We start from the raw sequence: 24,080 nt of genomic DNA, 5'->3' as shown, positions 1-24,080 counted from the left end.
GGGAACTGGTGGGGAGGGCTTTCTTGGAGGTCCCAAGAGGCCTATGATCTGGTCGATGCGCATCTTCGCTACTTCCCCTACAGCCGCATGCAGCAGATCCGAAGTGGCCGGTGGCGAGTGGGCGTTTGGACTTCCACGGCTCGAGCCTAGCCCACAGCCACAGCCACTCCTAGCTGGGCACAACGTACCGAAAATGACCCAGCTCTGCAGAAAGAGAACCCCAAATCAGAACCATCATCAAAACAATTCGATTAGAAGCCAAAAGAGGGGAAAAACCCAAAAATTATTTCGTCCTCATACCTTTGAGTTGTCAGAACCGAAAGCAGAGTCAGAGTGCTTCAACTCTTTCTCGAGCGTCGAGTGAGCCATTTGGCACGAATTATTAAACCAAAAATCAGAGGGCTCCATTCTTATTTTCACTGTTTCTAGATCTGATACTAATCACATTGGACACGAACTATTAAACCAAAAATTAGACATCGAAAACCCTAACCCCCCAAAATTAATTGATAAAAACTAGTTCAAATTGAAGAACCCTAAATTGATGCATACAATAAACCATAGCTAGAGAGAAGAAGAAGAGGAAGAGATTGTGACCTCCTATGCCAGCGAGCTCAGTGTCGACGGCATCCAAGGGGCTTAAGTGGCCTAAAACATTAAATCGCAAACTCCGACTCCTATGCCAGCAAGCTTGGTGACGACGACAATGAACATTATAGAGATGAGTGCTTCAGAGGTGAGAGGGAGTGTTTAAGAGGGTTGAGGGAGATCCAGAGAGTTGTTGAGGGTTTCAAAAGGGGAGAGATTTTTTCGAGCGATGGGGAGAAATCTGAAAAATTTAAGATCGTGAATTCACTTAAGTGCCTCTTTTCGTTTAGTGCATTTTGAAAGACGACGCTTGTTAATTGACAAGCGTCATGATTTTAAAATCAAACCCATTTTAGCAGTGTGTAAGGTAATATACAACAACGGTTTTATAAAACTATCGTCTTTTAAAACATGACGACGGTTTATAGATGCAACGTCGTCTATTTTGTGTCGTCGTTTAACTATTTTGTAGTAGTGTGATCGACATCTTTTGATGCATAAAACCATGACAGTAAATCCCCGTTGTCTATTATTTGTAAAGACGACGCTTTTACTCAAAACTGTTGTTTATTATTTGTAAAGATGACCCTTTTTTTGAAAGAACTGTCATCTATTAGATGTAAAGACGACCCTTTTTTTGAAAGAACTGTCATCTGTTAGATGTAATGACGACGAGTTTTAAATGCCCTTGTTATTTATAATTTTGAAGACAGTTGTTTGTTAAAAGATGACCATATTTTGTTAAAAACATCATTGATTGTATATAAAGACGACAGTTTTTACAATAAAACCATCGTTTATTTTCTTTAAATTCATTAGTAAATTAGTGAAATACCCATTTCTAGACATGTTTCTATAAAGAAACCCTACATCATTCAATGTATATAAACACACCCAAAAAAAACCCAAAATTGACAGCTGTTACAATTTTTTAGTTTAATTAGTTAAATGAAATACCTTTATTATCCTTTTAGTATTAAATTAGTTTTTTCGAAAAATTCTGGGACTCTCTCTCATCTCTCTCCCTTCACAGAAACCAGGTTGGCCAGTTTTGGCCAGCGATCTTGGTGCTCTAGCCATGGCTAGACGCGTGACTGGTCGGAAAATGACTAGAGGAGGTCGGCGAACCACGCTTGAGCCCAGCCTCCTTTCGCCGTCGCGAGCTCTAGGAACCTTCGAGGGTTTCAAGTTTTCCGACACCTTTTTTGGTGGTTCCAGCGACTGTTGTCGCAGATCCAGGTATGGATTTCGATCCTCTCCTCATGCTCTTGCTGATAGTATAGTTATTTGGAATCAATTTTAGCTTTTGAGAGCGTGAAAATGCTGTCGTTTCACTCCCTCCCTTGCATTCAGCTCTTTGGTTGCTGGACTCTGTATTCTGAAATGGTGTGAGAGCTTGTTGAGCTGCAGTTGATTGTTTAAGCTTTAGCTTCAATCAAAAGGTACAGAGCAAAATGGCTATCTGCGGTTTGATCTCAAACCGGAATTTTGATTCTTTTGTCGGCTCGGGTACTGTTGCCTAGGAGGTCTATTTGACTAGAAATTCAAAGTTTGTATAGTTTCAGAAATCCTTTTAGGCGTTTTAAGACCTAGATTAGGTTAGCTCTTCATCTGGTGGCGGAGATGAAGAAATAGGATTTAGGATTTCTTTTGTCTTAAAGCAACACAGTTTTTTGTCCACCAGTTTCTGTTAGTAGAGAAATTTCTGATTAGTTCCACTGACATTTATCTGTTGGTGATATTTTTATGGTCTGTCATCTTGTCTCAAATATCTATGTTTGCAGGATCTTTACTTGAGGGGATTCTAGTTGCAGAATTGGATGAGTACAGAGAAGGCAAAAGAGTGTAGAGTTTTGATAGATTCCCTCCTTGACCTAGCACAGGAAGGGAAGTTAAAATATGAGTAAGTTCTCCATTAACTATACACTTGGCTTCTTGTTTTTAGTTTTTTAACCCTACTTTTTTTAATTTGAACTGTTCTAGTTGTGTTTATTTTCAGCATTGAATTTCAGTTCGTGTTTTTCTTTTTCTGTGAAACCTTGGGGCTTAAAATTTTTAAATCATCTTCATGAGAAGTCATTTTGGCTTGGTCTGCAGGGCAGATGCTGCAGCAGTGGCAATCACAACAACCGACCTCGTTAGCAAGAGTGTGGCAATTCAGTCTCTGGTGTGCAAGATCTTGTTTCCTGTATTTATATCTGTAGTGAATGCAATATCTGCTACTTTTGGATTATGTTAATTGCTTATTAGCTGTACAAAACTTTGGCAATATCATGTTTTTATTTTTGAAACCTGTAGGCAGTAAAATAGAAACCAGGCTGGTCCTTAAAAAAAACTGGTGAATTTTTCAGGTTGGAGGGACAGATATAAGAATTGGGGGAATGGCAAAAGGTTCCGGGATGATCCACCCCAATATGGCTACCATGCTTGGAGTATGTCTTCTAGTGTTTCTCGCTTGATGTTTGACTAGTTATTAACTAATATGATTACATGGACAGGTAATAACAACTGATGCAATGGTTATAATTTCCATTTGATTGCATTTGCATTAAACTTTTTGCATACCCTTTTGTTCCTACTGTAGGTTGTGGATACCGTAGAAGAGGCAGTGAACTACATTCTGAAGAGAGAAGGAACTTCTTAGCTCAGAAAAAGGAAAGAAAAGAAAATTTACTTAAGAGTGATTATGTATATACTGGGTTTGGCTTGTATGGTTGACAGAAAATTGGATCAAGCAGCTCTTATAATTGAATGCAAGCTCATATTCAGTTTCATGGCCTTTTCTTTTTAGCTGATTTCATGGCTAAAAATTGATCTTGTGCTAATCCTGGGTTACGCGCTGATTTCGGTACTGATGGAGATTTTGATCATGAGAGCCACTATCCTTACAATTGCCACAGGACAAGTACAAAGGAGTGGTTTTCGTGCAAACAAGTTCACCACAATCTGCTTGCGTAAGCTTAGACCTCCTCAGTGCCGTTGTTCCACTATGGAAGTTGGTATGGAAAGTTGCCCACTTTTTTCCAATTAGATCTCTTTGTGTACCATTTGCTAGTTATCATTCTCATAAGATTTCTCTCTGTAGTTGTGTAAGTTTGGATGTTGTTTCACTGGGTTGTAATCAGAGCTTGTGGAGAATTTAGTACTCACGACATCTTCTATGACATAGTATTAACAGTATACTTCTATGACATAGTATTAACAGTATACTTCTATGACATAGTATTAACAGTGTTCGTAGAGGTATTTCCTTTTGCCTTTGCAATTGTATGTGGTGAAACTATGGATAATTGGAGATGGTTTCTGCAAAAGATATCGGATGTCTTGCTGGGTATTTTTAAAAAAATTTGTATGAAATGATATTAACAATGTACTTCTATGAAATGGTATTAACAATGTACTTCTATGCCATGGTATTAATAGTGTACTTCTATGACATGGTATTAATAGTGTACTTCTATGAAATGGTATTAACAATGTACTTCTATGACATGGTATTAACAGTGTACAGAGGTTCGGTGGAGAAGGGTCGTAAGGACAGCTCCTTGATTTTCGTATTTCTTTTTTTTAAGTTTGGGTTTTTTAAAAAAAAATTGGGCTGGGCTTGTTTTGGGTGTTTTTTGAGTTTTTTTGTGTTGGGCTTGTTTTAAGTTAATCAATGGTAGAGATGTAATTTATAGGAATTTCAACACTCATTTCTTATGTATTAAATAGTTTTTGGGTATGTTTCTAAAGTGCATTCCATGTGGGGTTTTTTTATAATTTCAGCCCCTATTTTGGGTATATTACTAAAGCTCCCTAAATTCATTGTCTAATAAGTTCCCAGTCTATTACATTTTAGCTTTTTGTTTCCTATAATTCTATACAATGATTTCAAATAGAAAACCAATTATAATGCTTTATTAACGAAAAAATACACTGAAAATTTATTTCTTTAATATAACTTGAAGATTCAATAATCATTACATAGTCAATCAATCTTTACTCTATTACATACTTCCTACCTATAATTAGAAATAAAGGAGCTACATGTGGTTCACAAATTCTACTAATTTAATATGAACTTCATCAATTTATTCTTCGGTGTATGAGTTAGCTCTGCCTTCTTGTACATTTTCCAAGTTGTTATATTCCCGTTCCCTGTAGCAATATCAGCAAAAACAGGTCCCTTCTACAAGACTTGCAAAATTAACATCAAACTCCACAAACACAAATCTTACCAAATGTATTTCATTAATTCTAATCACTGACATTAATGTAGATAAAAGCAAGTTCTAAATGACCAAATTGTCTACCTTCTCCAAAGATGTGCATGGTCCAATGAACCTCTGAATTTTGATACCCTTTGAACATTTGATCACAAGTGTACCACTGACACAATTGATTTTCAGTAATGAGATTGACATATATAATTAGAGGTTAAAGAGAATTTATCAATGGAATAAGTCTAAGCATAATAAACAGGAGTTGAAAAGGGTCCAAGGATTTATACATGATGCAAAACCACCCAAATTATACAAACTAGAATTCCTACTCTTGACAAGTCTGGAGGCTCTCTGAAAATAAAGCAAATTAAAATGCAAAAATCGTTACACAACACAAGTACTAGAAAAGAATAAGAACAGTGAATTTTAGAAAGCAGGGGAGCTTAGCTCACTTACTTGCCAAGAAGCCTGAGCAAGTTTCCTGAAAGGAAAAACGAAGCAACAATAAACATGCCCACGTATTAAATCAGAGTGAGGAAGTTGAATTGGTAGACTTGGAGTAAAACCCATGTTGATGTTGCTGTCAAAAGAGTCAGGTAGGGTGTTGGCAATCCACAGTAATAAGCGAACTTTGTAATATAGGAGAATATGGCATCAACGAATAGCATAGAAATAAGCAACCACTCAAAGATAGCTATTACCAAAATTGTAGTCAAATCCTGGGGGCTTTATGCATAAATGCAGATGAAGTCCCCATAGCCATGTGCTTGAAATAGAAAACACTCCAGTCCTTCCAATAAGAATCAGTACTCTTAAGGTGACACTCGAAACTGCATCCAGTAATGGACAAGGGAGGTTCAAAACAATCAAAGAAACAACTAATGTAACACCAGAAGCTAGGCCAGCATCATTCCTCCCATAAATTGAGAAGGCACCAAGGATTGAAAAATGAGCCAAAAGTAAACAAGTAGGCAATAAACAAAAAACCAAACCTAAGAATTTTGAAAGAAAACATCTTAACCCAAAAATAGAAAAGGGAAGTAAGTGACATGCATAAACCAATTTCATAGACAATTAGTTGATAACCATGAAAAAACTAAACTAGAAGCTTACAAACAAAACATTTATATGAAACACAACCCCATTTCTCATAGAAACCCCCTTTCTATTAGAAAATCTGATATCTAATGAATCGTTAGCATGCATATCAAACCAATATTAATGAATATCTAATGAATTGTTAGCATGCATATCAAACCAATATTAATGAACATGATAAGACGTTATTACTCATACATCGAGAACCAAATAATCCAAGCCAATACTTCCATTAAAAGCTACCAATCTGCATCCCAAGGCGGCAGAAACTTTTAATGGTCAACGCCATAAAAAAGCACAAACACATATCAATAGGGAGAACTGATTTCTCTTAGCAGATCAAAACACCTGACCAAGAAGCTACCAAATCCAAGTAAACGAGAAAACTGAAACAACCCATATCCAGAATTCCAATACAAGATCACTAATAACAATGACTCTAACAAATTACCCCAAAAAAAGCTAGATTATAACCAAAATGATAAAAGAAAGAACTGAAATTGAATTTGAAATTTCATCACTTGAAATATGAATACCCATCAAAAGGCTAATGGCCCAATTCAATCTAATTAACCAACTTGGTAGTACAAAACAGAGACTCGATTCACATAAAGAATGAATATTTACCACACCCACCAATAACAACAAAAACTAAGATGATCAAATCATAAAGATATAAGTTGCATTGAAAATAAGAACTTACTTACAATTACAAAATTAGAATATTAAACAAGAAAAAATAAAAATCGAAGTCAAACCAGAAGAACCCTAAGCTAACCCTAGAAAATTAGCTTCGTACCTTTTTGGTTTATGAGTAAGAAGATCTAATCTAAAGCTCGTAAAATGGAATATGGGAATCCAGTTAGGGGCTTAAAAATGGTCGCGACGAGGAAGGGTAGCTGCCATGGGCAGCGCGAGGGAGATGGCGAACGCGGTGAGCTCGGTGGACTGAACCGCGCAATGGAGATGGCCATCTTGGATCTCGGTGACCTGAACGGCGCGACAGAGATGGTGATATCGGCGAGTTCGGTGGAAGGCGCGAGGGAGATGTGCTTCATAGATGTGAGAGAGAGTTGAGAGAGAACAGGTTTTCTGAAAGGAGGGGAGAGAAATTGAGATTTTGAGAGAGAGAGGGTTTTGTAAAAAGCTCCGGGCTCATGAACTGAAAGTGAAATTTTTGTTTAGCGCCTCCTAAAAACACGATGGTCCTAATAAGGTATCGTCGTTATTTTAAAAATCAACCCAACTCTGGGTGTATTAGGTACCTTACCACGACAGTATTATAACATTCGTCGTCTTTTAAAAAACCACGACAATTTTTATATAAAGGGTTGTCTATTGTGTGTCGTAGTTTAACATAATTGTAGTAGTGAATGGATTTCTAAAGCTTAATTTAGGTTCGACAACAAGGACCTAATTTGGGAATGCAAGGTTTAGACCAGACACCATGGCTAAATTATACATTAGAGAGAATCAATCTTTTTACTTGAATTGAACTTGTTAACTTGATTGGTTGAGACTTAGAATTGGATTGTTCCCTAGTGTACTCTTCACAATCATCATTAAACTTTGTTTCCATTTAAGTTTTGTGCAAGGAATCAAATTGAATCAATCTATCATCAATCCTCGTGGGATTGACCTCGCACTTACACATGCTATACTACCCAACGGCTTGTGCACTTGCGACTATCACAAGTTGAGGATGCAGCTAAATCAATTTTGGCGCAGCTGAATTCGACACAACAGAAGGGATAAAATAGCAAGATACAAAAATAAGGAGAGGATCTAGGGTTTTTATAACCTTTGGGAAGTCTTGGCCAAGAAGGAATCCTAGAAGCCTTTCTTTACAAGGAGCCCAACTTCAAGAGGGAATCAAATCCTACCTTCAGAAGGAGCCCGTCTGCAATTAGGAATTAAAGAGCCCATCAAGTATTTCACATTTCCTACATGCCCTACACGAGCCATGTAGAAGCTGTGGTGCATTTGTGGGAACATGAATTTTCAAGAACCACTCAAATGAAGCCATGTGGATATTGGAATATGCCATAGGTCAAGTAATTGTGCCAAGTAATCTCCATTTAATTGGCCAATTAGTATGATTTAAAATGGGAATATCTCCATAAATCAAGGATCTTATTTTAATTAAATCTACTTGATTTATCCAATCTCCCTATTTATGAAAAAGAATAATTCCCTTAAATTATATACCAAAGATGGCACAAGATTACAAGACTATATAAAGATAACATTGAGGTAACTTAGAAACCGTAGCAAAAGTACTCTCTCTCTCTCTCTCTCTGGAAAAACAAGTAATAGTTGAGGAGCGTCTACAAATCCTTCATTGTCAATTGTTCAATTACTCTCCGATTTAATTAATTTTTGGAAAAATGACATCTTTACATAGGGCTAGAAGACAAAATGATTTCAGTTATCAAACTACAACACTGAACCACGAAGAGCTTGGTTTACCAGTTTCCTACTTCATCGTTTGTCGTATGATGAATTTAGACACTGAGCAAAGTTTTAATCTAGGGAGCTTTCATTTTAAGATACTATATAATTTACTAATTTGGAAGATAGGAATACAATTGCACCTAATTACAATAAGGCCAAAGACCAAAAAGTAGTACTTAATTTTACAATAATATAATTAAAAAACATAAAAATTACACAAAATGCCACTCCTTCTAAGTCGAGCACACTACTATGCCACATGTACCTCCGGCAATCCCCTTCCAACAAGCCGCCACTGCTCACTGCCCATCGCCAGGCTGTTGTCACCACCCAGCTACCACCGACGCCACACATCGCCAGCCAGCACCTCCCGGTCAGCCATCGTATCCAGCTTCCAGCCAGCCACCACCTAATAAAAAATAGTACATTTAGTGTGCTTGAAAGACTCAAACCTTGTTTTTCTGATATTTTGTTAGTTACGCAATATTTATATTAACAGTCAATTTTTTTAAAATATTTATTTCAACATCGATACATGCAAAATTTGTACCAAATCCCTCTTAGCTCTACAAAACTCAGTTACTCTCCACCCTTGCGTACCCCCATTTATAAACTGTCAATCCTACAAATATTTCGTCAATTTCACATAATATTCCGTCAATTCCAAGTACCATGTATGTTATAACCTCGCAGAACTTGAGAAACATATGGTCAGCCCAGGAACACACATCCTCGCAGAACTCGGGGGACATGTAGTCAGCCTGAGAACGCATATTCGTCAAATCCCCTCGCAGGACCCAGGAAGATTATAATCAACCTGAGAATGCAAATCCTCGCACACAAATCCCATTTTAAAACGAAATCAATCCCAACGTTCCTTGATTGAATTTAACCATGCATCATCTTTCAAAACTGTTCTCAACTACCTTTAAATATGTACCACACAATATTGTGAACTAGTATCCATAATTCATCAATTTCAAGCCACTGAGTATATATTAAATATAGACATATAATTAGATATTTAATGAATTTCTTTTTCACGCCAAAATCAGATTAAGAAGCCATTCCCAACTCTACACAACTAAACATAATATAATATACTTTTTTTTAAAAGAAATAAAAGAGATTGCATGGTAACTCATAAACATTTAATAATCCTTCATAGCATGATATCATCCTAAAACAACCCTCCAATTTCAATTACAACTACTAATGGCCTCAACCGAGCCGACTGCCCACAATCTGAATTGACTGTACTCATAGGGCTCACGACCTCAATTGTTATATACCCATTTCCTTCCACTGCGAGTTCACAAGGGTATTCTGGTTCACTAGCCCTTTGTAGTTAGATACAAGGTTGCTCGAAGGAGGGGATTTTCTATCATGCTGGCAACTCCTTCTTCAAAAATATAAAAAGGAGGACAATGATTAGGATATTTTGCAATGGTTGGCGTTTGGGATATGGAGGTTATGGAAGAATCGAAATGCTGTAATTTTCAAGGGGCATCATATGCACCCACAGGATATTGCTCTCACATGTCAAAAGTAAATTGTGGAATTTGTGGCCACAGGACAGGCAAGTATACCGCATATACATGATCAACCGAGAACTCTGGACCTCGGTGACTTCCAAATTTGGCAAAAACCGACTGATAGCTGGATGAAACTTAATTGCGACGGTGCTTGGACGCAAGCGCACATGAGGGGTGGAGCAGGATGGGTGGCTCGAGATAGTAATGGATGGATGGAAATGGCATGGGGTGTGGGGTGTTTTTCATGCCAGTCAGCTCTAGCTGCGAAAGCGGTGCTGGAGGCGATGGCAACAGATTTGGAGGCGCAGGTTACTAGGATGATGGTGGAGACATTGTAAACAGCTTGTTGTGATGTTACATGGTAACATGAAGACGGATACTACTATTGATGGCATTATTCATGATATTAAGTTACTGCTCATGTGAGTCGGGTATCTTTTGCTTTTGTGAATCGTAGGTACAATGCAACTGCTCATCTGGTAGCAGTGCATGTATCTCATGTGGGTGGGAGGCTTAAATGGGATCAACTTTGGCTTGAGTGGTTGTTTTGACACTCTTGCTGCTGATGTAAACATTACAATTCGGCTTTAATAAATTTCATCCATCATTTGACCAAAAAAATAATCCTAATTAGTAAGGATTGTTATGTCTAATACCTAATTTTTCTTTTAATCTACCATGTTTATTCTACCATTAGATAAAAAAATACAAAAAATACAAAAGAACCCTACATTTAATAACTAAGTGCTCGCTTGAAAATGGTAAATTAGACGAGGAAAAGGGAACAATCATTCACTATTAACGTCCAAACAAGGGACCTACCAGTTTTCGGATTATCGTCTTTCCCAAACAAATACTGAAATTTGAAAGAGTGGATGCAGACAGGTCCCTGTTGATACCGTCTTTCCACAAATGATACCACAAGAAACGTCCATCCTATTTATTGATTAAAAAGACATGTAAAATGTGAACGACAAAGTTCTACAACCAACTGAAAATGGTGTCTATTCTGGCCTCTACAATCCTATGCAAAAGGATTTCCTCCGATGGATGCAACAGGTCCCTGTGTCGGGACATTCCTGCAAAAAATAAGCAACTTCAAATCAATTCAAAAGAGGGTACAAACATAAACATATACACGACATAAAAGCATCAAATCTCTTCCCTAACACCAGGCAAGTTGAGTTGCTAAACCCTATCAAGCATCTTCACAATGCAGCTCCAGACATTCAATTTGTCTGGTACCACCAATATACTCACGTCAGACTCCACAGTGAATATTACATTCTGCTATTTTGATGATCGCATAGCAAAATGAACTGTCTTAACACTTTCCAATGGAACCAACATTCTCTGCCACCAAACTCTCATGATTTAAGTATAGAAGAATCGAGAGATTGTTGTGTCCATCACCAATATAAGCATCGAAACATGATGTTCTAATTAAAAATCAGAAACCCCACTACAACATGTTTCCTTAAAGCTTTCAGTTGTGGATTTCGTCTGTGCATTCCTTCAGACCACACAAACATCAAATGAAAAAGAAAATTGGAACTGAAACTGATACTTATGGAGACGAAGTAATTGCAAGATAATTTCATTATTTAAAATAATGCGATTAAATAAACTAATACATCTGATCCCATCTTTTCAAGTTTATGTATCTTGGTTCCATCTGTAGAAACTAGTTTTCTTCCCAATGCTTAATTCTTCGTTCTTCATCTTCTAAAAGGTAAAAACAATCTAGCGAAACTATAAATACCCTTATCAGCTCACTCATTACCCATCATCTCGCTGATTGGATTATTTGATTAAACTGCTATTTGCACTTGGCCAACCTTTCCAAAAGCTCACTCATTACCCATACAGATAACATATTCACTGGAAAAATGATATAATACTATGACAGCCATAATGAGAAAAGATCATAATCCAGAATACCAAGTAGCAAATGGACTTACGGAATCTGAGAGCTATGTGCTTGCCCTGGCATGTATGTCAATCCACCTACATCAAATCAAAATAGCATTGAGTGAAAAGGATAAGATTGTTATGACCATATATGTTTTAATGGTTCTGCAACATGTCTAGTTCACGAACAAAGAAAAAAAGAAAAGAATGTAGCTTCACTCGCACTGACAAACTTACCTTCTGCTGCAGCTGGATATAACATCCCAGACACTGTATTTTGGGGAAACCATGCCTGAGATACACCACCAAGGAAAGAGGATTGCAACTGGGCATTTGGGAGAGAAGCTTGTAAGGAGCTCATGTCCAAAAACTGAGATAGATAACAAAAGACAAAATTAGAACCCAGAAATCCAAGAATTGTATACATGTACGTTGGAAACTCCATTCCAAATCCTTCATTAATTTAAATGAAATAAATTACAGTTTTAGAATGATATGGTAGACATTGACTAAAACCATCATATTACAGTCTATCAATCGCATCACATGCATTATGACTTGCCCCATGAGATTAAAAACACATTAGTGAGAGAACAAAAATAATTAACAAGTGTCTCCTCTAAACACTTATAAGCAATAGATTGGATCTTATTTTCAGAGACCGGATCTTAGAGGCAAAGGCATGAGCAGCTTTTCTAATCAAGATAGCACCAGCATTACTAACTGTGATCCAATGCAATTATATCAGAGTAGGTTCCTTTGACTTTAGTTATCAATTCTCACAATAAACACTAAAAACACTCAGATTTCACAGAAAGTACAGTTCAGTTCCTAAGTGAACTAAGCATCATGCTGTGGTTATCCTTGACAGTTGACAGGTATGGAAGATAAATAATACCATCACTCCACCCTTGCCCTTAATCACATTTCACATTTAAAATTCTTGTGCAAACACAACTTAACAAAAAATACTACTCTATATTACTGATGTTACTAACAAAAACATACCACATTATTCGGATCCAGATCTGTTTCATAAGGAAGATCAAATGGGTTATTTGATTTGTGGTCAGTGGCATCTGACTTAATTTCTCCCTGTGATTTGGTGGAGGGAACAAAAGAGATTAGAATACTGCTAAGCAGATTCCACTAGACAAATCACAGGAGATATCTGAAGGGTAAAAACCATTTGAGGAAGCCCTTGTGGAGTATATGATTGCCCCAAGACAACATGTGAGGGCAGACCAGGATCATGGGGTTCACCTTGGGAGACAGATCTCTGAATCCCATCTTCACTAGAGTCCTGCAAAGCAAAGCCCACCCAATGAGAGGAAGAACATAAACAGTTAGAGAGAATATAATGTTGATGCAGCAACCTCAGAAATTCTGAATCCCAAATAGTGGTCGCCAGCTGACATAAGCTTATCTGTTGCTCCTGGTTCGCTACCCTTCTTAGTGCCCTCCAATGGAAGGTGTACAATAGAATCTTCGAAAGCACTCCATGACTACTCAAAATAACACATATCAACCTGATTACATTCCTTCATATTTACTGCATGCCACCATTTTAGTAGAGCTTATATTCAATTGAGTAAAGAATAAAAACCATGAAACTGACCATGCACTAAAAACCATTCTTCTGAAACCCATATAAGTTCTGATGAGGGTGCAGTTCTGATCAGAATGAGGCTTACCTGAGTGCTTGTGGTATTGGGAGCTGTGACATTGTGCAAACTATCACTCCATGGACTTGAAATATCTGAAGAAGGTCCATGAATGCTAGAATATTGAAATGACGGCCATTGCATGCTTGTATTTGATGGTGAGAATGGATCAAAATTTCCAATAGAACCTCCACCATTGGAAGCTATATTTTCTGGGGTAATATTTTCAGTGCCTGGAACAGAAGCTGACGGCTGAGGTGTATCAAATGTTGCCCATCCTTCACTTTCATGGAAAGAATCGGGTACTTGTTTAGCCAAGGTTGCTGTGGACTGCTGCTGAGGAAAATCAGCAAATAACTCCAAGGATGTAGGTGAGAAAGGTTTAGGACGTTCGCCTGCATTCACAGACGAATCTGAACATGATACAGGCGGCTGAAACAAATCTGTGGATAGAGATGAAGATGGTGCTGGTAAGTGAAACAAATCAATGGATGGAGCTGCAGAAGATATTTTTGTTTTAACCAAGGCCTTGAAAAGATCCAAGCTATCAGTACTTCCAAAAAGAGATGATCCCGTTAAAGAAATCGATTCGTCCTGGAAGATTCCAGGAGCTTGTTCTGGTTCAAGAGCAGGCATGGAATAGCTACCCACTGAACCAAAACTTCCGGAGGATGCAGTTCTCTGAAAAGGCAAACAAGCAACTAATGTCAAGTGATGGAAAAACCAGGACGAGCATAATATGATCAACAAATAGAAAATACTGCTAACCTAATAGGATTGTGCATACATACAGAGAAAAGCATATCAATGAACATAGCACTTATGGAGTCAGGAAATGGCTCCAATTACTACAATTTCATCTCACCAACACCAACCCTAAACTAATCGAGTAACCTATCCGAAGAAAACTTACCCAAATGATTAGATTAACTTAAATTTCGTTCTTAAATTTAAGGCCACAACACAAATTTATTTGGGTTAGATATAAATGAATGCTATAACCAATAATATTTATATATATAGGCACACCCACACATAGGGTAATGTTCTCTTGCCAAACTCATGTTTCCAGAAACACACACACACACACACACACACACACACACTTATAGGGGTAATGTTCTCTTGCCAGACAGATCCTTATATTGCAAGATTATGAATCTGGAAAACATGTTTAGGCAAGAACCAACCTGATAAGTTTCCCAACTTCACAGTCTGCCACATAAATGCTTATATTTCCAGCCCGTTTGGCATGAGAACATTTCCCTACACATATATATAAATATATGCATGTGGACTTTCCATTGTGAGGCACCAAAGATTGTTGATCACGTTGTTGAACAGTAAGTTAAACTCAATGCAATCAACGACGTTGGGGGGTGTTGCAGAGGTGAAACACCATGTGTGTGTACTTTTTATAAGAGTACATAAATACGGATGCACACAAACACATGAGTGCATGAGTGCATGCATGCATATGTATATGCATAATGATGGGGAAGCCTTTTGCCATCTTACATTGAGTTATAGAAAATATAGCTGGAAGTTGTCCTCATAATTTCCAAAGCATCATCGCTTCTTCTCCTATGTGTCCTTGTATGTGTTTATGTGTTGATGTGTTTGTGTATTTATACAAATGGTATATAATTATTGTCGTGAATGGGCCATATATCTAAGTATGGTAACTGAAAAGCTTAGTTTAAGTTACTTATGATGTTTTTTCATGGAGAAAAAAGTTCTCCAACTCATATGGTAAGTGGCCAATGGTCATCTATATTGAACAACCAGCAAAGTCAAAAGTTATATTGCATCCTTATTAAAATAGTAAAGGGCACACAACTGAAAAATTAAAAGAATCACTGGATACTGCAAATCCTTTTGAATGTTAAAAGCAAGTCTACAAGAATACCTGCGGACATGTTATCCCCGCTGCATCTCTCTTGGAATTGACCTCCAAAAATACATTTTTCGCTTGGCAGCTAACTTCAGTTAGATTATCCGATGAAGGTGGAAAAGGAGGGCTGCTGGATCCAATCTCCTTCTGAAAATTAGGAGACTGTACTCCAGATCTAGACGCATCACCTCCACTTGAGACAGAAAAATCTGAAACTCTCGAACCAGAGCCCTCATTCGCAAACCTGTCTTCATACATTTGTTCACTTAATCGACCAGCACTGTAAACAAAACTAGACATGTTTCCTTCATATCGACCTCGATCAGAACCAGGCTTCCTGGTAAGCACAGCAGCTTGTTTCCCATACCGTCGATCTTCATACTGATAATCATAAGGTGGACTCTGAGAATAAGAATGATAAGAACTAGCACGTCTTGTCTCATCTTCACGAATTCTATGGTTCTGCAAGGGATAGCACAAGTTAGGCCCATAATCTCGGCAGAGCAAAATAATTCAAAGTGTAAGATAGTTGGGCGAACACATTCAATAAGATATTTTATACATCTTTTTTGCTAGCCTTTGTTGTTTCCACTACACATGCCATATTTAGAACGGATATACTATTCTACATTTGAAAGAAATTTTTCATCATTTTTTGTTTTCCAACAATATCAATATTTTCGCTGATATTTTCATGAATCCAAACTACCAATATATCATCCAATATCGCTATTTTAATCCATGATACTACCTGCATATCTCTTGGAGGCTTTTCAGAGGTCCTTCCTCCAGCATATTTTCTATCCACATATACACTTCTTATGAACTCACGGATTTTATCAACCTTACTGCAAGAAGAAAATATTGCATGAATGCTTCCCCCAGAAATGCACACGCTGAACACTTTAGCAATAAATCATATAGCTATCACCTGTTGTCTGGCAATCGCTGCCTTTGAAGGTCCCAATCCATCAAATAAATTTCCCTCGCACGCTGAAAAGAGTGAATGGCCCATTAGAATGAAAATAAGCAAACCCTTTCTTTCAAGGAAAAAGATAATTCAGCATATACCTGGTTACCACCATTCTGAAGTGCCTCAACTTCTTGTGACGTAAACTTAGACATGGATACTGACTTCACACGATGAGTAAATTCACGACTATATAACAAAATAATATGTATACTTTTATTAGGGGAAAAGAAAGGCGGATCAAGCACATGTGAAACATGCCAAGGCTCAATAAAATTAGCTAAAGTGATACGAATTCTCCATCCAGCACAAAAAGACCACATCATTTAAAGGTGTGAAAACACATAGTGCTTACTTGAAGGAAACTACATTAAGTACCAACGTGCTCAAGGTTTGTAAACTCATTTTAGCATGAACTACCAATCGAAGGTTGGAAATGGGGTAGAAATAAAAATCTCAATCTCCAAGAACTAATCGTATGGGCATTACAAAGCGAGACACAATCATTTAGAGGCAACAATTCAGAATAAAGAGTGGCAAAGAACATACAAGTGTTCATATTGAAGCACACGGCTGGCCTGTGCACATTGCAAAAGTATTAATAACAAGAAAAGGAATACTAAATAACAGAAAAATCATGAATGAATACATCCTGATGAAAAACACAGCCCTGTCTCTACAAATCTACTAAGTCATTCTAGTGTTTTTCACTTAGTTTGATATTTTCCAATAATTAAAACAAAAATGGAATAGCACATTAGGAAATTTACAATTCAGTTATCTCTAAAAGAACTTTACAATTCATTTATCTTCCAGGTGCTTGACTCTTCTGACCTTCACTGTGGAGCTAATCTCACCTAATCCTCCACTTTTAAATAAAGAAACAAAAATAACTTTAAGATTCACTGCATCATGCATTGCCGAAATACACTGATTAATTTAAAAGGAAAAACTAAAAGCCCTTCGCACTTTTACGATATTTTATGATATCAGACAGTTCAAAACCTGTCACATATGCTATGCAAGTAACCAAAATAATTAAACCTAAGAACTCTTGTTTACTCTTGAATATTTTCAAGGCTTCCAAAACAGTTTCACCAGGTGTGACGCTCTAAATTACAGAGACTTCATATTTGAGGCTGTCCTCAATGTGTTAGCTAAGTTTTGGATAGGTAAGATCTTAAAAACTATAGCTAAATTTGATCTGGGTAGCAGTAATTTTTTGCACCATTCCATTGGATGACTCACTTAAAACTAAGTCCAAAATTCTTGGCACTTGTTCAATTGAGCTAGCCACAGCCCATGATCAATTGCAAACTGGTTACAATGGAGAGACATGGACAGCTTTGGTTCTGACATGGGCACCGAGCATCTCCCATAGCGATGGTAACCCCCAAAAAGAAACTGGCCCAATTACGAAACAATTGATTGTGGAGAGAGAGAGAGAGAGAGGAAGCTGCAGTTCACTAAGAGTGGGAAAAAGCGTTAATTTCCTGGATATTTGAAGGAAAAAATAATTATTGCCCTAGTTTAAATCTTTGAATATTAATGGTTGCTGACGTGTTAGCTTTAATTTATGGATTTTTAATGAGTATCAGACTAGTCCTTAAGCATAATTGTGTAAGCATTAGGTTTAGTTCGTGGATGCTATATGAGGCATGCAATTTGATGCCAAAAGTTTCCTATTGTGGTCTGGATAATAACAGTACATATGGATAGGTTTTGCAATAATTTACTGTCCAATCTCCACGTATGGGTCAAAATTGAAACTGTTGCATTCAACTAAACTTTTGTGCATATACAATCACATAAATACTCCATATTTACCTGTTCGATATTCATTTTAGTGGCCTTGTTGCACAGATGGCAGCAAGTAGAACAGTTCTTCTATAGCCCATGTATCGTCAAAAGTCTAACTAATACTAAGAGTTAAAAAAAAAAAAAATACTAAGAGCATAATGAGGTAGTTACAAACTTTAGCAAAAAAACTAATACTAAGAGCATAATGATACAATTGACCAAGCAAAAAAACAGCAGTCACAGATAGCAGATTAGGAAGGTTTTCCATACCATCTCAAGATCACAAAACTAGTAGGACATATACATTTAGTAAGAGCAAACAATTATGTGCTAACACAAGAAACTGGATCAAATTATTGCAAAGAAAAATGAAATTTAATAAATTTAAATTAAATAAATAAATAAACTGACTGTATGCCACTGCAAGTAATGCATACGAATGTCCAGAAATTCGTGCAGACATACTGAGGACCCTGTATGTACAAACAAAATTACATTGAATCAAATCCTCCAGCCGAAAAAACTTCCGAGAAAACTAAAACACAGAGAGAGACTGGGAATTGTACCAGGCTATTGCAGTTTATGCATCTTCGATTAGGAGGAAGCTTCATGAGGCCCCGTATGATTTTCTCGTTTCGCTCTTCCTCTTTTCTAGTTGTCATTTCTGAAAGCAAATGAAACCCTAGAAGAAGCAGAAGAAAAGGAGGAACGAACCGGAGGGGATTGGGAATGTGCTCTACCCTTGTCTCCTCCTCCGTCTCTCCCTCTTTCTCCCTCTTTCTCCCTAGAGAGAGGCTTTAGGGTTGGTTGGTTTTGATGGGGTTTTTGAATTTGGAGAGAAGGAAACGGACTCCGGAATCTGAATCAGCTTCGACTGGACAGCAAGCGCGCTCTGTCCCTTTCCTTTATGAAATTAGTTTTTGCTTTTTAGTGGCATCGCATGGATTAATTATGAAAAATAAATAAACAAACAAAGAAAGTAGTTCAAACAACCACATATACAGGTAACGGTGTATTTTATTATAAATAAACCCAAAATGGGTGTAGTATTTATAAAGAAAGATAAAATTAGGGGGTGTATTCAATTAGGATTCTAGAGTATTTAAAAAGATTTGTTTAAGTGCCAGATTTAATAGAACTTGATGGAACTTTAGATTTTGTATAGACTTTCAGAAGACTATATAATTTTTTAAGAGTGCTGCTATTTCCACCCCTTTGTCTTATTTTCCAACCCACCTTATCTTCCAACTCACCATGTAAATTTGAAAAAAACACAATCCTATTTTTACACCCGCCATTATTCCTAAAATGCCATTTTAATTATTAATTCAACCAAAATAAAGGAAAATATTAATAATAAAATAACATAGAAATAAAATATAAACAAGTCTCTCTCCTTCTCTCCTCACCTTCCCTACCCACCCCAACCCTTGAAGCCCTCAAGCCTAGCCATCATTCCCTCCCCCACCCCCTTCAGCCTCCATAATTCCCTCTCTTTACACGCATTAGATAACTCTTCTTTTATTACTATTGCTTTCTCTCCTCCTTCTTCTGAAATGGGTATTGTTGGGTCCTCCAATTTTCTGCAAACCAGAGCCTCCATTGTCTTCCTCCTCTTAGGAATTTGGATTCTAGAAGAGTGAGCTTCAATTTTTCTCAAAAAAATTCAAATTGTGGGCAATTTTTTCTTCTTTAAAGAAAAGAGAAAAATGAAAATTTCTTTCTTTTATTACTTGTTATATTTATGTGTGCCTGACTTGGTCTTGCTTAAAAATCGAGTAAAGTTTCAAGCTTTCATGGTGGCAACATCATCTTAAGCTTTCCTTCAAGATTTGGTTCAGCTACCAAAAGCCCCAAAAATCTTAAATGTTCCTAATCTGTTGAACAAGACTCGTAAATAAGTGTTGTAGAGATTAGGGGGTGGTTGTAGAGATTCCAAGGATGGGTTGGGGGTGGCTTGGGAAGGAGAGACATAGGGAGAGAGATTTTTTTTCATAACGAAAATCTTATATTTTTATTTTATTTTATTTTAAGGAGAGTTTGAGGTTTTTTCCCTAAGTCTTTAAAAGTAATTTTACAAAGGGGTAGATTTGTCTTTAAAACTTTGATTATAAGGTGGGTGGAAAAATAGGACAGGTGGGTGGAAATAGTAGCACTCTTTTTTAATAAACTTTCTTAAGATTTGTATGGCTTTTATTCCAGACTTCTATAATTTCTTTAACATATTTTTTTAAAAACGAATGCTAACTTCGGCGTACTTACCCAAATGAAGCACTACATGGTTCATAGCATATATGTTGAGATTAGAAAATTTTTGCATTGAGGGATGTGAATATTTCTACACTGATGTTGAGATGTTCTGATACTTGATTTGTACCAAGATTACAACTTGCATATGGAACTACATGATTTGTAAGATTGCACTAATGTTAGTTGAACAACATGAAATAAAAAGCCAAATTCATAACATCTTTTCCTTGAACAATATGAAATTCACAAGAAATATAGTGACAAATGTATTACAAATTTGAAAGAAAAGTTTAAGGAAAATATTTAACTTTCATTCATTATCCTTGATTCTCCTTGTTGTCATTGTGCCCAGCATCTCTCCACATATCCAAAGCTATACCAACTCTCCATTCATTAGCATTCTGTCGTTGTTATTCTTGTGTTTTGATATCTAGTTATGGATCACCTTCATTAACCAGTAATGATGAAGATGAAGAAGATTCGTTCTCCAATTCAATAAGAAATTCATCATATCTACACTCTTTTCGAAGAAAGTTGTATAGTCCTACACAAGCTAACACTATCTCTGTTACAGTTGAAATTGGTATGTTTATTTTAAATATATATATTCAATATTTCAATAATTGCCTTAAATTGTCTTTATTAATAGGAGTTATTTTCTATTAATATTGGCTTTTTTTTCAACTGATACATTGATGTCTTTAAAGCCCACCAACGTCTCTTTTGTGATAAATCTTGTATATATAACTGATATAGCTAGGAGAGAAATAAGACACAGACCATAGCTGTTGCCTTCTTCCTCTTCATATCTTTGTCTTATTTTCTAAACTAAGTTTTCTGAGCAACATAGAAAAGTGTTTGTATTCGGGTCCTTCCTCAGTGCAAGGAAGAACCAAGAGAGAGGAGATTCTAGGGTTGTTTTATCCTGGGGACGTAGTGGCCTTTTCTGAACTGCTTGCACAAATTGGGCAGAGCCGCGATGTAACAACCCAAACCTTAATTAATATTCAATTAATAATTTAATAAAGGAAAAGACAATTATACCCCTAGAATATTTTATTAGGTTTTAAGTTGACTTTTTGACCGGGAAAGAATTTGGGAAATCCACTTGTATCGTTGTGTAGAGCGCGATGAAACGAGTCCGTAGACACGTAATGGACTCAAATCGGACTTGTAATGAAGAAAGTGCAACCAAAATACGAAGAAGGGCACAATCGTAATTTTGGGAAAAATCTGATTTTAAAATCTGATTCTCCCTTCTCTCTCCTCACTCTCTCTCTCTCCCTGCGTCTCTTCTCTCTCCCCGATACCCAGCCTAGCCGATAGCCCCAAGCCACCCAGCCACCGCCACGCCCACCGGACCGGTCAAGAACGAACCGGCGTCACCCCTCCCAACCGTCCGACGTCTTCCCCGACCTCCAGTCGCCTCGATTTCATCGGAAAACCACGAAACCCAACCGGTTTCAGTCAAAATTCACCGGCGTCGTAAGTCGTCCTCCAGCCACCAAATCGAACGATTGAGGTATGGATCTTAGACTATTTTTCATCATCTAGCTGATGGTTGGGTAGGGTTTGACAGATTTTGAGAGCTCAGTTTCAGCCACATCCAGCCACTTTTTGCCTATAGTCCAAGAACAAAAGTGGTTCCAAATTAGGTGTTTTACCTAGGCTAGGAGTTTGGGTCGGTGGTTTGGAGATTTTCCGGCCACTGGAATTTACTATGCACACTCACGTGCTGCCGGCGCGTGGGCGGTGCGTGAGCCAGGTGTCAGGGACCATTCTTGGTCCTAGAATGATCCTCGTGTCCTCATGAGTGTGTAGGATTTTGCGGAACTCAATTCGGACAATGTTTGAACCCCGAACCGATCTCGCATATTGTGCAATTTCCAGGGTCAATACGTTCAGACCATTGAATTGTAGTCAAACTGGAGTATGTTGATCTAAGTAATTTCAGGATCTGATAGGATTCGACGGATCGTGAATCGGAGTCCTGGATACCCCGAAAAGGCCAACCCTAGGGTTAGGATTACGGGAAATCATTCGTTCGTCCGATCGTGCGATTGTTAGCAATCCGACCGTCCGATCGAGACCAAATTTTTGGGACTTGTGTCCTAGGCAATTTGGAACCTCTAGGAACGATCGGATTGGAATTCTGAGGTTGTGGACCCCACGGGGTCCCGAGTTGACTTTTTGGGACTTTATCGCTTTTTAGTCCCGAGTTACTTCTGAGTAATGCCCAATGAGAGGAAAATTAGTGTGGGCATAGGAATGTCCTTTCAAGTGATGCACGCACTTTTAGGAGCCGGGGGTCAGGGTTTTTATTTTAATATTATATTATTGAGTAGAGTTTTTTTTAATAAAAGATTATGATGGTTATTCAGGCACCTGGGCATCAGTTGACCCGCAGGAGGGACCTTCAAAGGGTCCAGCTAGCTCAGATCACCTGTGAGTGGACCTTTTGTTTTCATAAATGAATTTATGCAATTTAATCTCATTATTTGATCTTGAATGAGTTTATTCATTGATCAGAGTTTTAATAGCTTGATTTATCGCTTTTATATGTTTTATTTTTATATTTTATATGCTGCTGAGTTGAGAGTGCCTAGAGATTTTTGGCATACCATAATCTTAGATAATTAATAGATAAAATGGCAGCAGAATTCAGGGATAAATAAGAATTTATTTTATTTCTCGTTAAATTATTTCTGAAACTATATTTTCTTAGAAACCACCATAGGTACCCAAGATTAATTAAGGTTGCCTTCGATAAATATGTTGCCTTCGGATTTAAATGGTTGCCTTCGGTTATAACGATGTCTACGGACATCCAGTTGCCTTCAGTTATAATGGTGTCGATGGACATCCTATTGCCTTCGGTTAGGTCAGCATGCTTGACACTGCACCACGAGTTGCGGGGACGCCCGGACCGTGAGGTGCGAGATTGCGGATCAGGTTGACTAAGTGTCCCCTGAATCCTGCGAGATTGGGGTTTGGGTTGACCTTGCGTCACCGAGACCTACGAGAATGTGTCACTCCGGTGGCACAAGAATGGAATTGACGGATTATAGAGGAATTGACGGAAATTAAAAGAATTGACGGATTATAAGGAATTGACGGATTGCTAAATGGGTACACCTAGGTGGTAGATTTAAAGTTGATTTCAATGTTTTCGGGGACTTAATGTTTTAATCAAGTTTGTGTTTGACTACATATACATATATAAATATGAATGCAGTGATTCCAGTACCAGTATATATATATATAAAAGAAAATGATTTAGTTTTTATAACTGATTTTACAGTGGGGTTAGTATGTTCCTATACTATTTTCAGAAAGCTTTGTTTTTGGTCCACTCACCCTTTTAATGTTTTGCGCCCCCAGGCAGTAAGCATGCACAGTGAGCCACCACCGGGCTGAGTCCATCTTCCGCCACCTCCCTTGACAATGTAGGGTCTTGTATAATTATTTTATACTTGTAATCTAATCTGTGTAGAGCTCTAATATTGCCCTAGAACACTTGTCTAACTGTTAGTATGTAAATTTTTGTATGTTGGCAGTTGGTGTATATTTTTATATGCATGTTTGACAGGTGTAATCTTGGGATTGGTCTAATTGCAGGGGAAACTCTGTTGAATTTTTCGGCAAACTCTGCTGAATTTTTCGGCAAAAGTCAAACCCCAGTTTTAGTTGAAATTTGACTAGAAGGGCAAT

General features: G+C 37.5%; 2 protein-coding genes and 1 long non-coding RNA gene across 10 annotated transcripts; 1 reads left to right on the top strand and 2 right to left on the bottom strand.

Moving 5' to 3' along the window:
• Positions 1 to 1,580: 1,580 nt before the first annotated feature.
• LOC148292975 (arginine biosynthesis bifunctional protein ArgJ, chloroplastic-like) lies at positions 1,581 to 3,899 on the top strand. 3 transcript variants are annotated; one of them, XM_088255992.1, is made up of 6 exons: positions 1,581 to 1,827; positions 1,942 to 2,030; positions 2,373 to 2,491; positions 2,686 to 2,755; positions 2,940 to 3,020; positions 3,173 to 3,899. In XM_088255992.1, exons 3-6 carry the CDS (start codon positions 2,409 to 2,411, stop codon positions 3,230 to 3,232), a joined length of 294 nt encoding a protein of 97 aa, XP_088112118.1. In that variant the 5' UTR covers positions 1,581 to 1,827; positions 1,942 to 2,030; positions 2,373 to 2,408; the 3' UTR covers positions 3,233 to 3,899. The 3 variants fall into 3 exon arrangements, 2 of the variants coding, with proteins under 2 accessions (XP_088112118.1, XP_088112117.1); XM_088255991.1 differs by lacking the exon at positions 1,942 to 2,030; XR_015837094.1 differs by lacking the exon at positions 1,942 to 2,030 and having other exon boundaries at positions 1,583 to 1,827; positions 2,940 to 3,086.
• A 603-nt stretch (positions 3,900 to 4,502) lies between these two features.
• Positions 4,503 to 7,921, bottom strand: LOC110751554 (uncharacterized). 5 transcript variants are annotated; one of them, XR_002525870.2, is made up of 4 exons: positions 5,495 to 7,180; positions 5,250 to 5,373; positions 5,081 to 5,144; positions 4,503 to 4,959 (listed from the first exon to the last, which is right to left on the bottom strand). It is a non-coding gene; the product is annotated as an uncharacterized LOC110751554 (long non-coding RNA). The 5 variants fall into 5 exon arrangements; XR_015836971.1 differs by having other exon boundaries at positions 4,503 to 4,759; positions 4,884 to 5,373; positions 5,495 to 7,198; XR_015836973.1 differs by having other exon boundaries at positions 4,503 to 5,144; positions 5,495 to 7,164.
• A 2,725-nt stretch (positions 7,922 to 10,646) lies between these two features.
• ZIGA4 (ARF GAP-like zinc finger-containing protein ZIGA4) lies at positions 10,647 to 19,063 on the bottom strand. Of its 2 annotated transcripts, XM_021952029.2 has the most exons (13): positions 18,686 to 19,063; positions 18,531 to 18,592; positions 16,421 to 16,508; positions 16,281 to 16,342; positions 16,101 to 16,197; positions 15,365 to 15,811; positions 13,486 to 14,136; positions 13,168 to 13,296; positions 12,978 to 13,094; positions 12,800 to 12,886; positions 12,029 to 12,161; positions 11,842 to 11,887; positions 10,647 to 10,959 (listed from the first exon to the last, which is right to left on the bottom strand). In XM_021952029.2, the coding sequence occupies exons 1-13, from the start codon at positions 18,779 to 18,781 to the stop codon at positions 10,905 to 10,907; spliced, it is 2,070 nt and encodes a 689-aa protein (XP_021807721.1). In that variant the 5' UTR covers positions 18,782 to 19,063; the 3' UTR covers positions 10,647 to 10,904. The 2 variants fall into 2 exon arrangements, with proteins under 2 accessions (XP_021807721.1, XP_088100236.1); XM_088244110.1 differs by lacking the exons at positions 18,531 to 18,592; positions 18,686 to 19,063 and adding an exon at positions 16,869 to 18,504.
• Between the last annotated feature and the right edge of the window lie 5,017 nt (positions 19,064 to 24,080).

The sequence above is a fragment of the Prunus avium genome, chromosome 7 (assembly GCF_965620075.1).
Source record: "Prunus avium chromosome 7, drPruAviu1.hap1.1, whole genome shotgun sequence".
NCBI lineage: Eukaryota > Viridiplantae > Streptophyta > Magnoliopsida > Rosales > Rosaceae > Prunus > Prunus avium.
Note: the sequence above shows the minus strand (reverse complement) of the source record. Positions and strands in the feature narration are given on the sequence as shown.

Excerpts from the sequence above, each read along its gene's own strand:
- LOC148292975 (XM_088255991.1), top strand. The coding sequence starts at position 2,409 with ATGAGTACAGAGAAGGCAAAAGAGTGTAGAGTTTTGATAGATTCCCTC. Across the intron at positions 2,756-2,939 it reads GTGTGGCAATTCAGTCTCTG|GTTGGAGGGACAGATATAAG; the intron begins GTGTGCAAGATC and ends TGAATTTTTCAG. Across the intron at positions 3,021-3,172 it reads ATATGGCTACCATGCTTGGA|GTTGTGGATACCGTAGAAGA; the intron begins GTATGTCTTCTA and ends TTCCTACTGTAG.
- ZIGA4 (XM_021952029.2), bottom strand. The coding sequence starts at position 18,781 with ATGACAACTAGAAAAGAGGAAGAGCGAAACGAGAAAATCATACGGGGC. Across the intron at positions 16,198-16,280 it reads CAGCGATTGCCAGACAACAG|TAAGGTTGATAAAATCCGTG; the intron begins GTGATAGCTATA and ends TTCTTCTTGCAG. Across the intron at positions 10,960-11,841 it reads GCACATAGCTCTCAGATTCC|GAATGTCCCGACACAGGGAC; the intron begins GTAAGTCCATTT and ends TATTTTTTGCAG.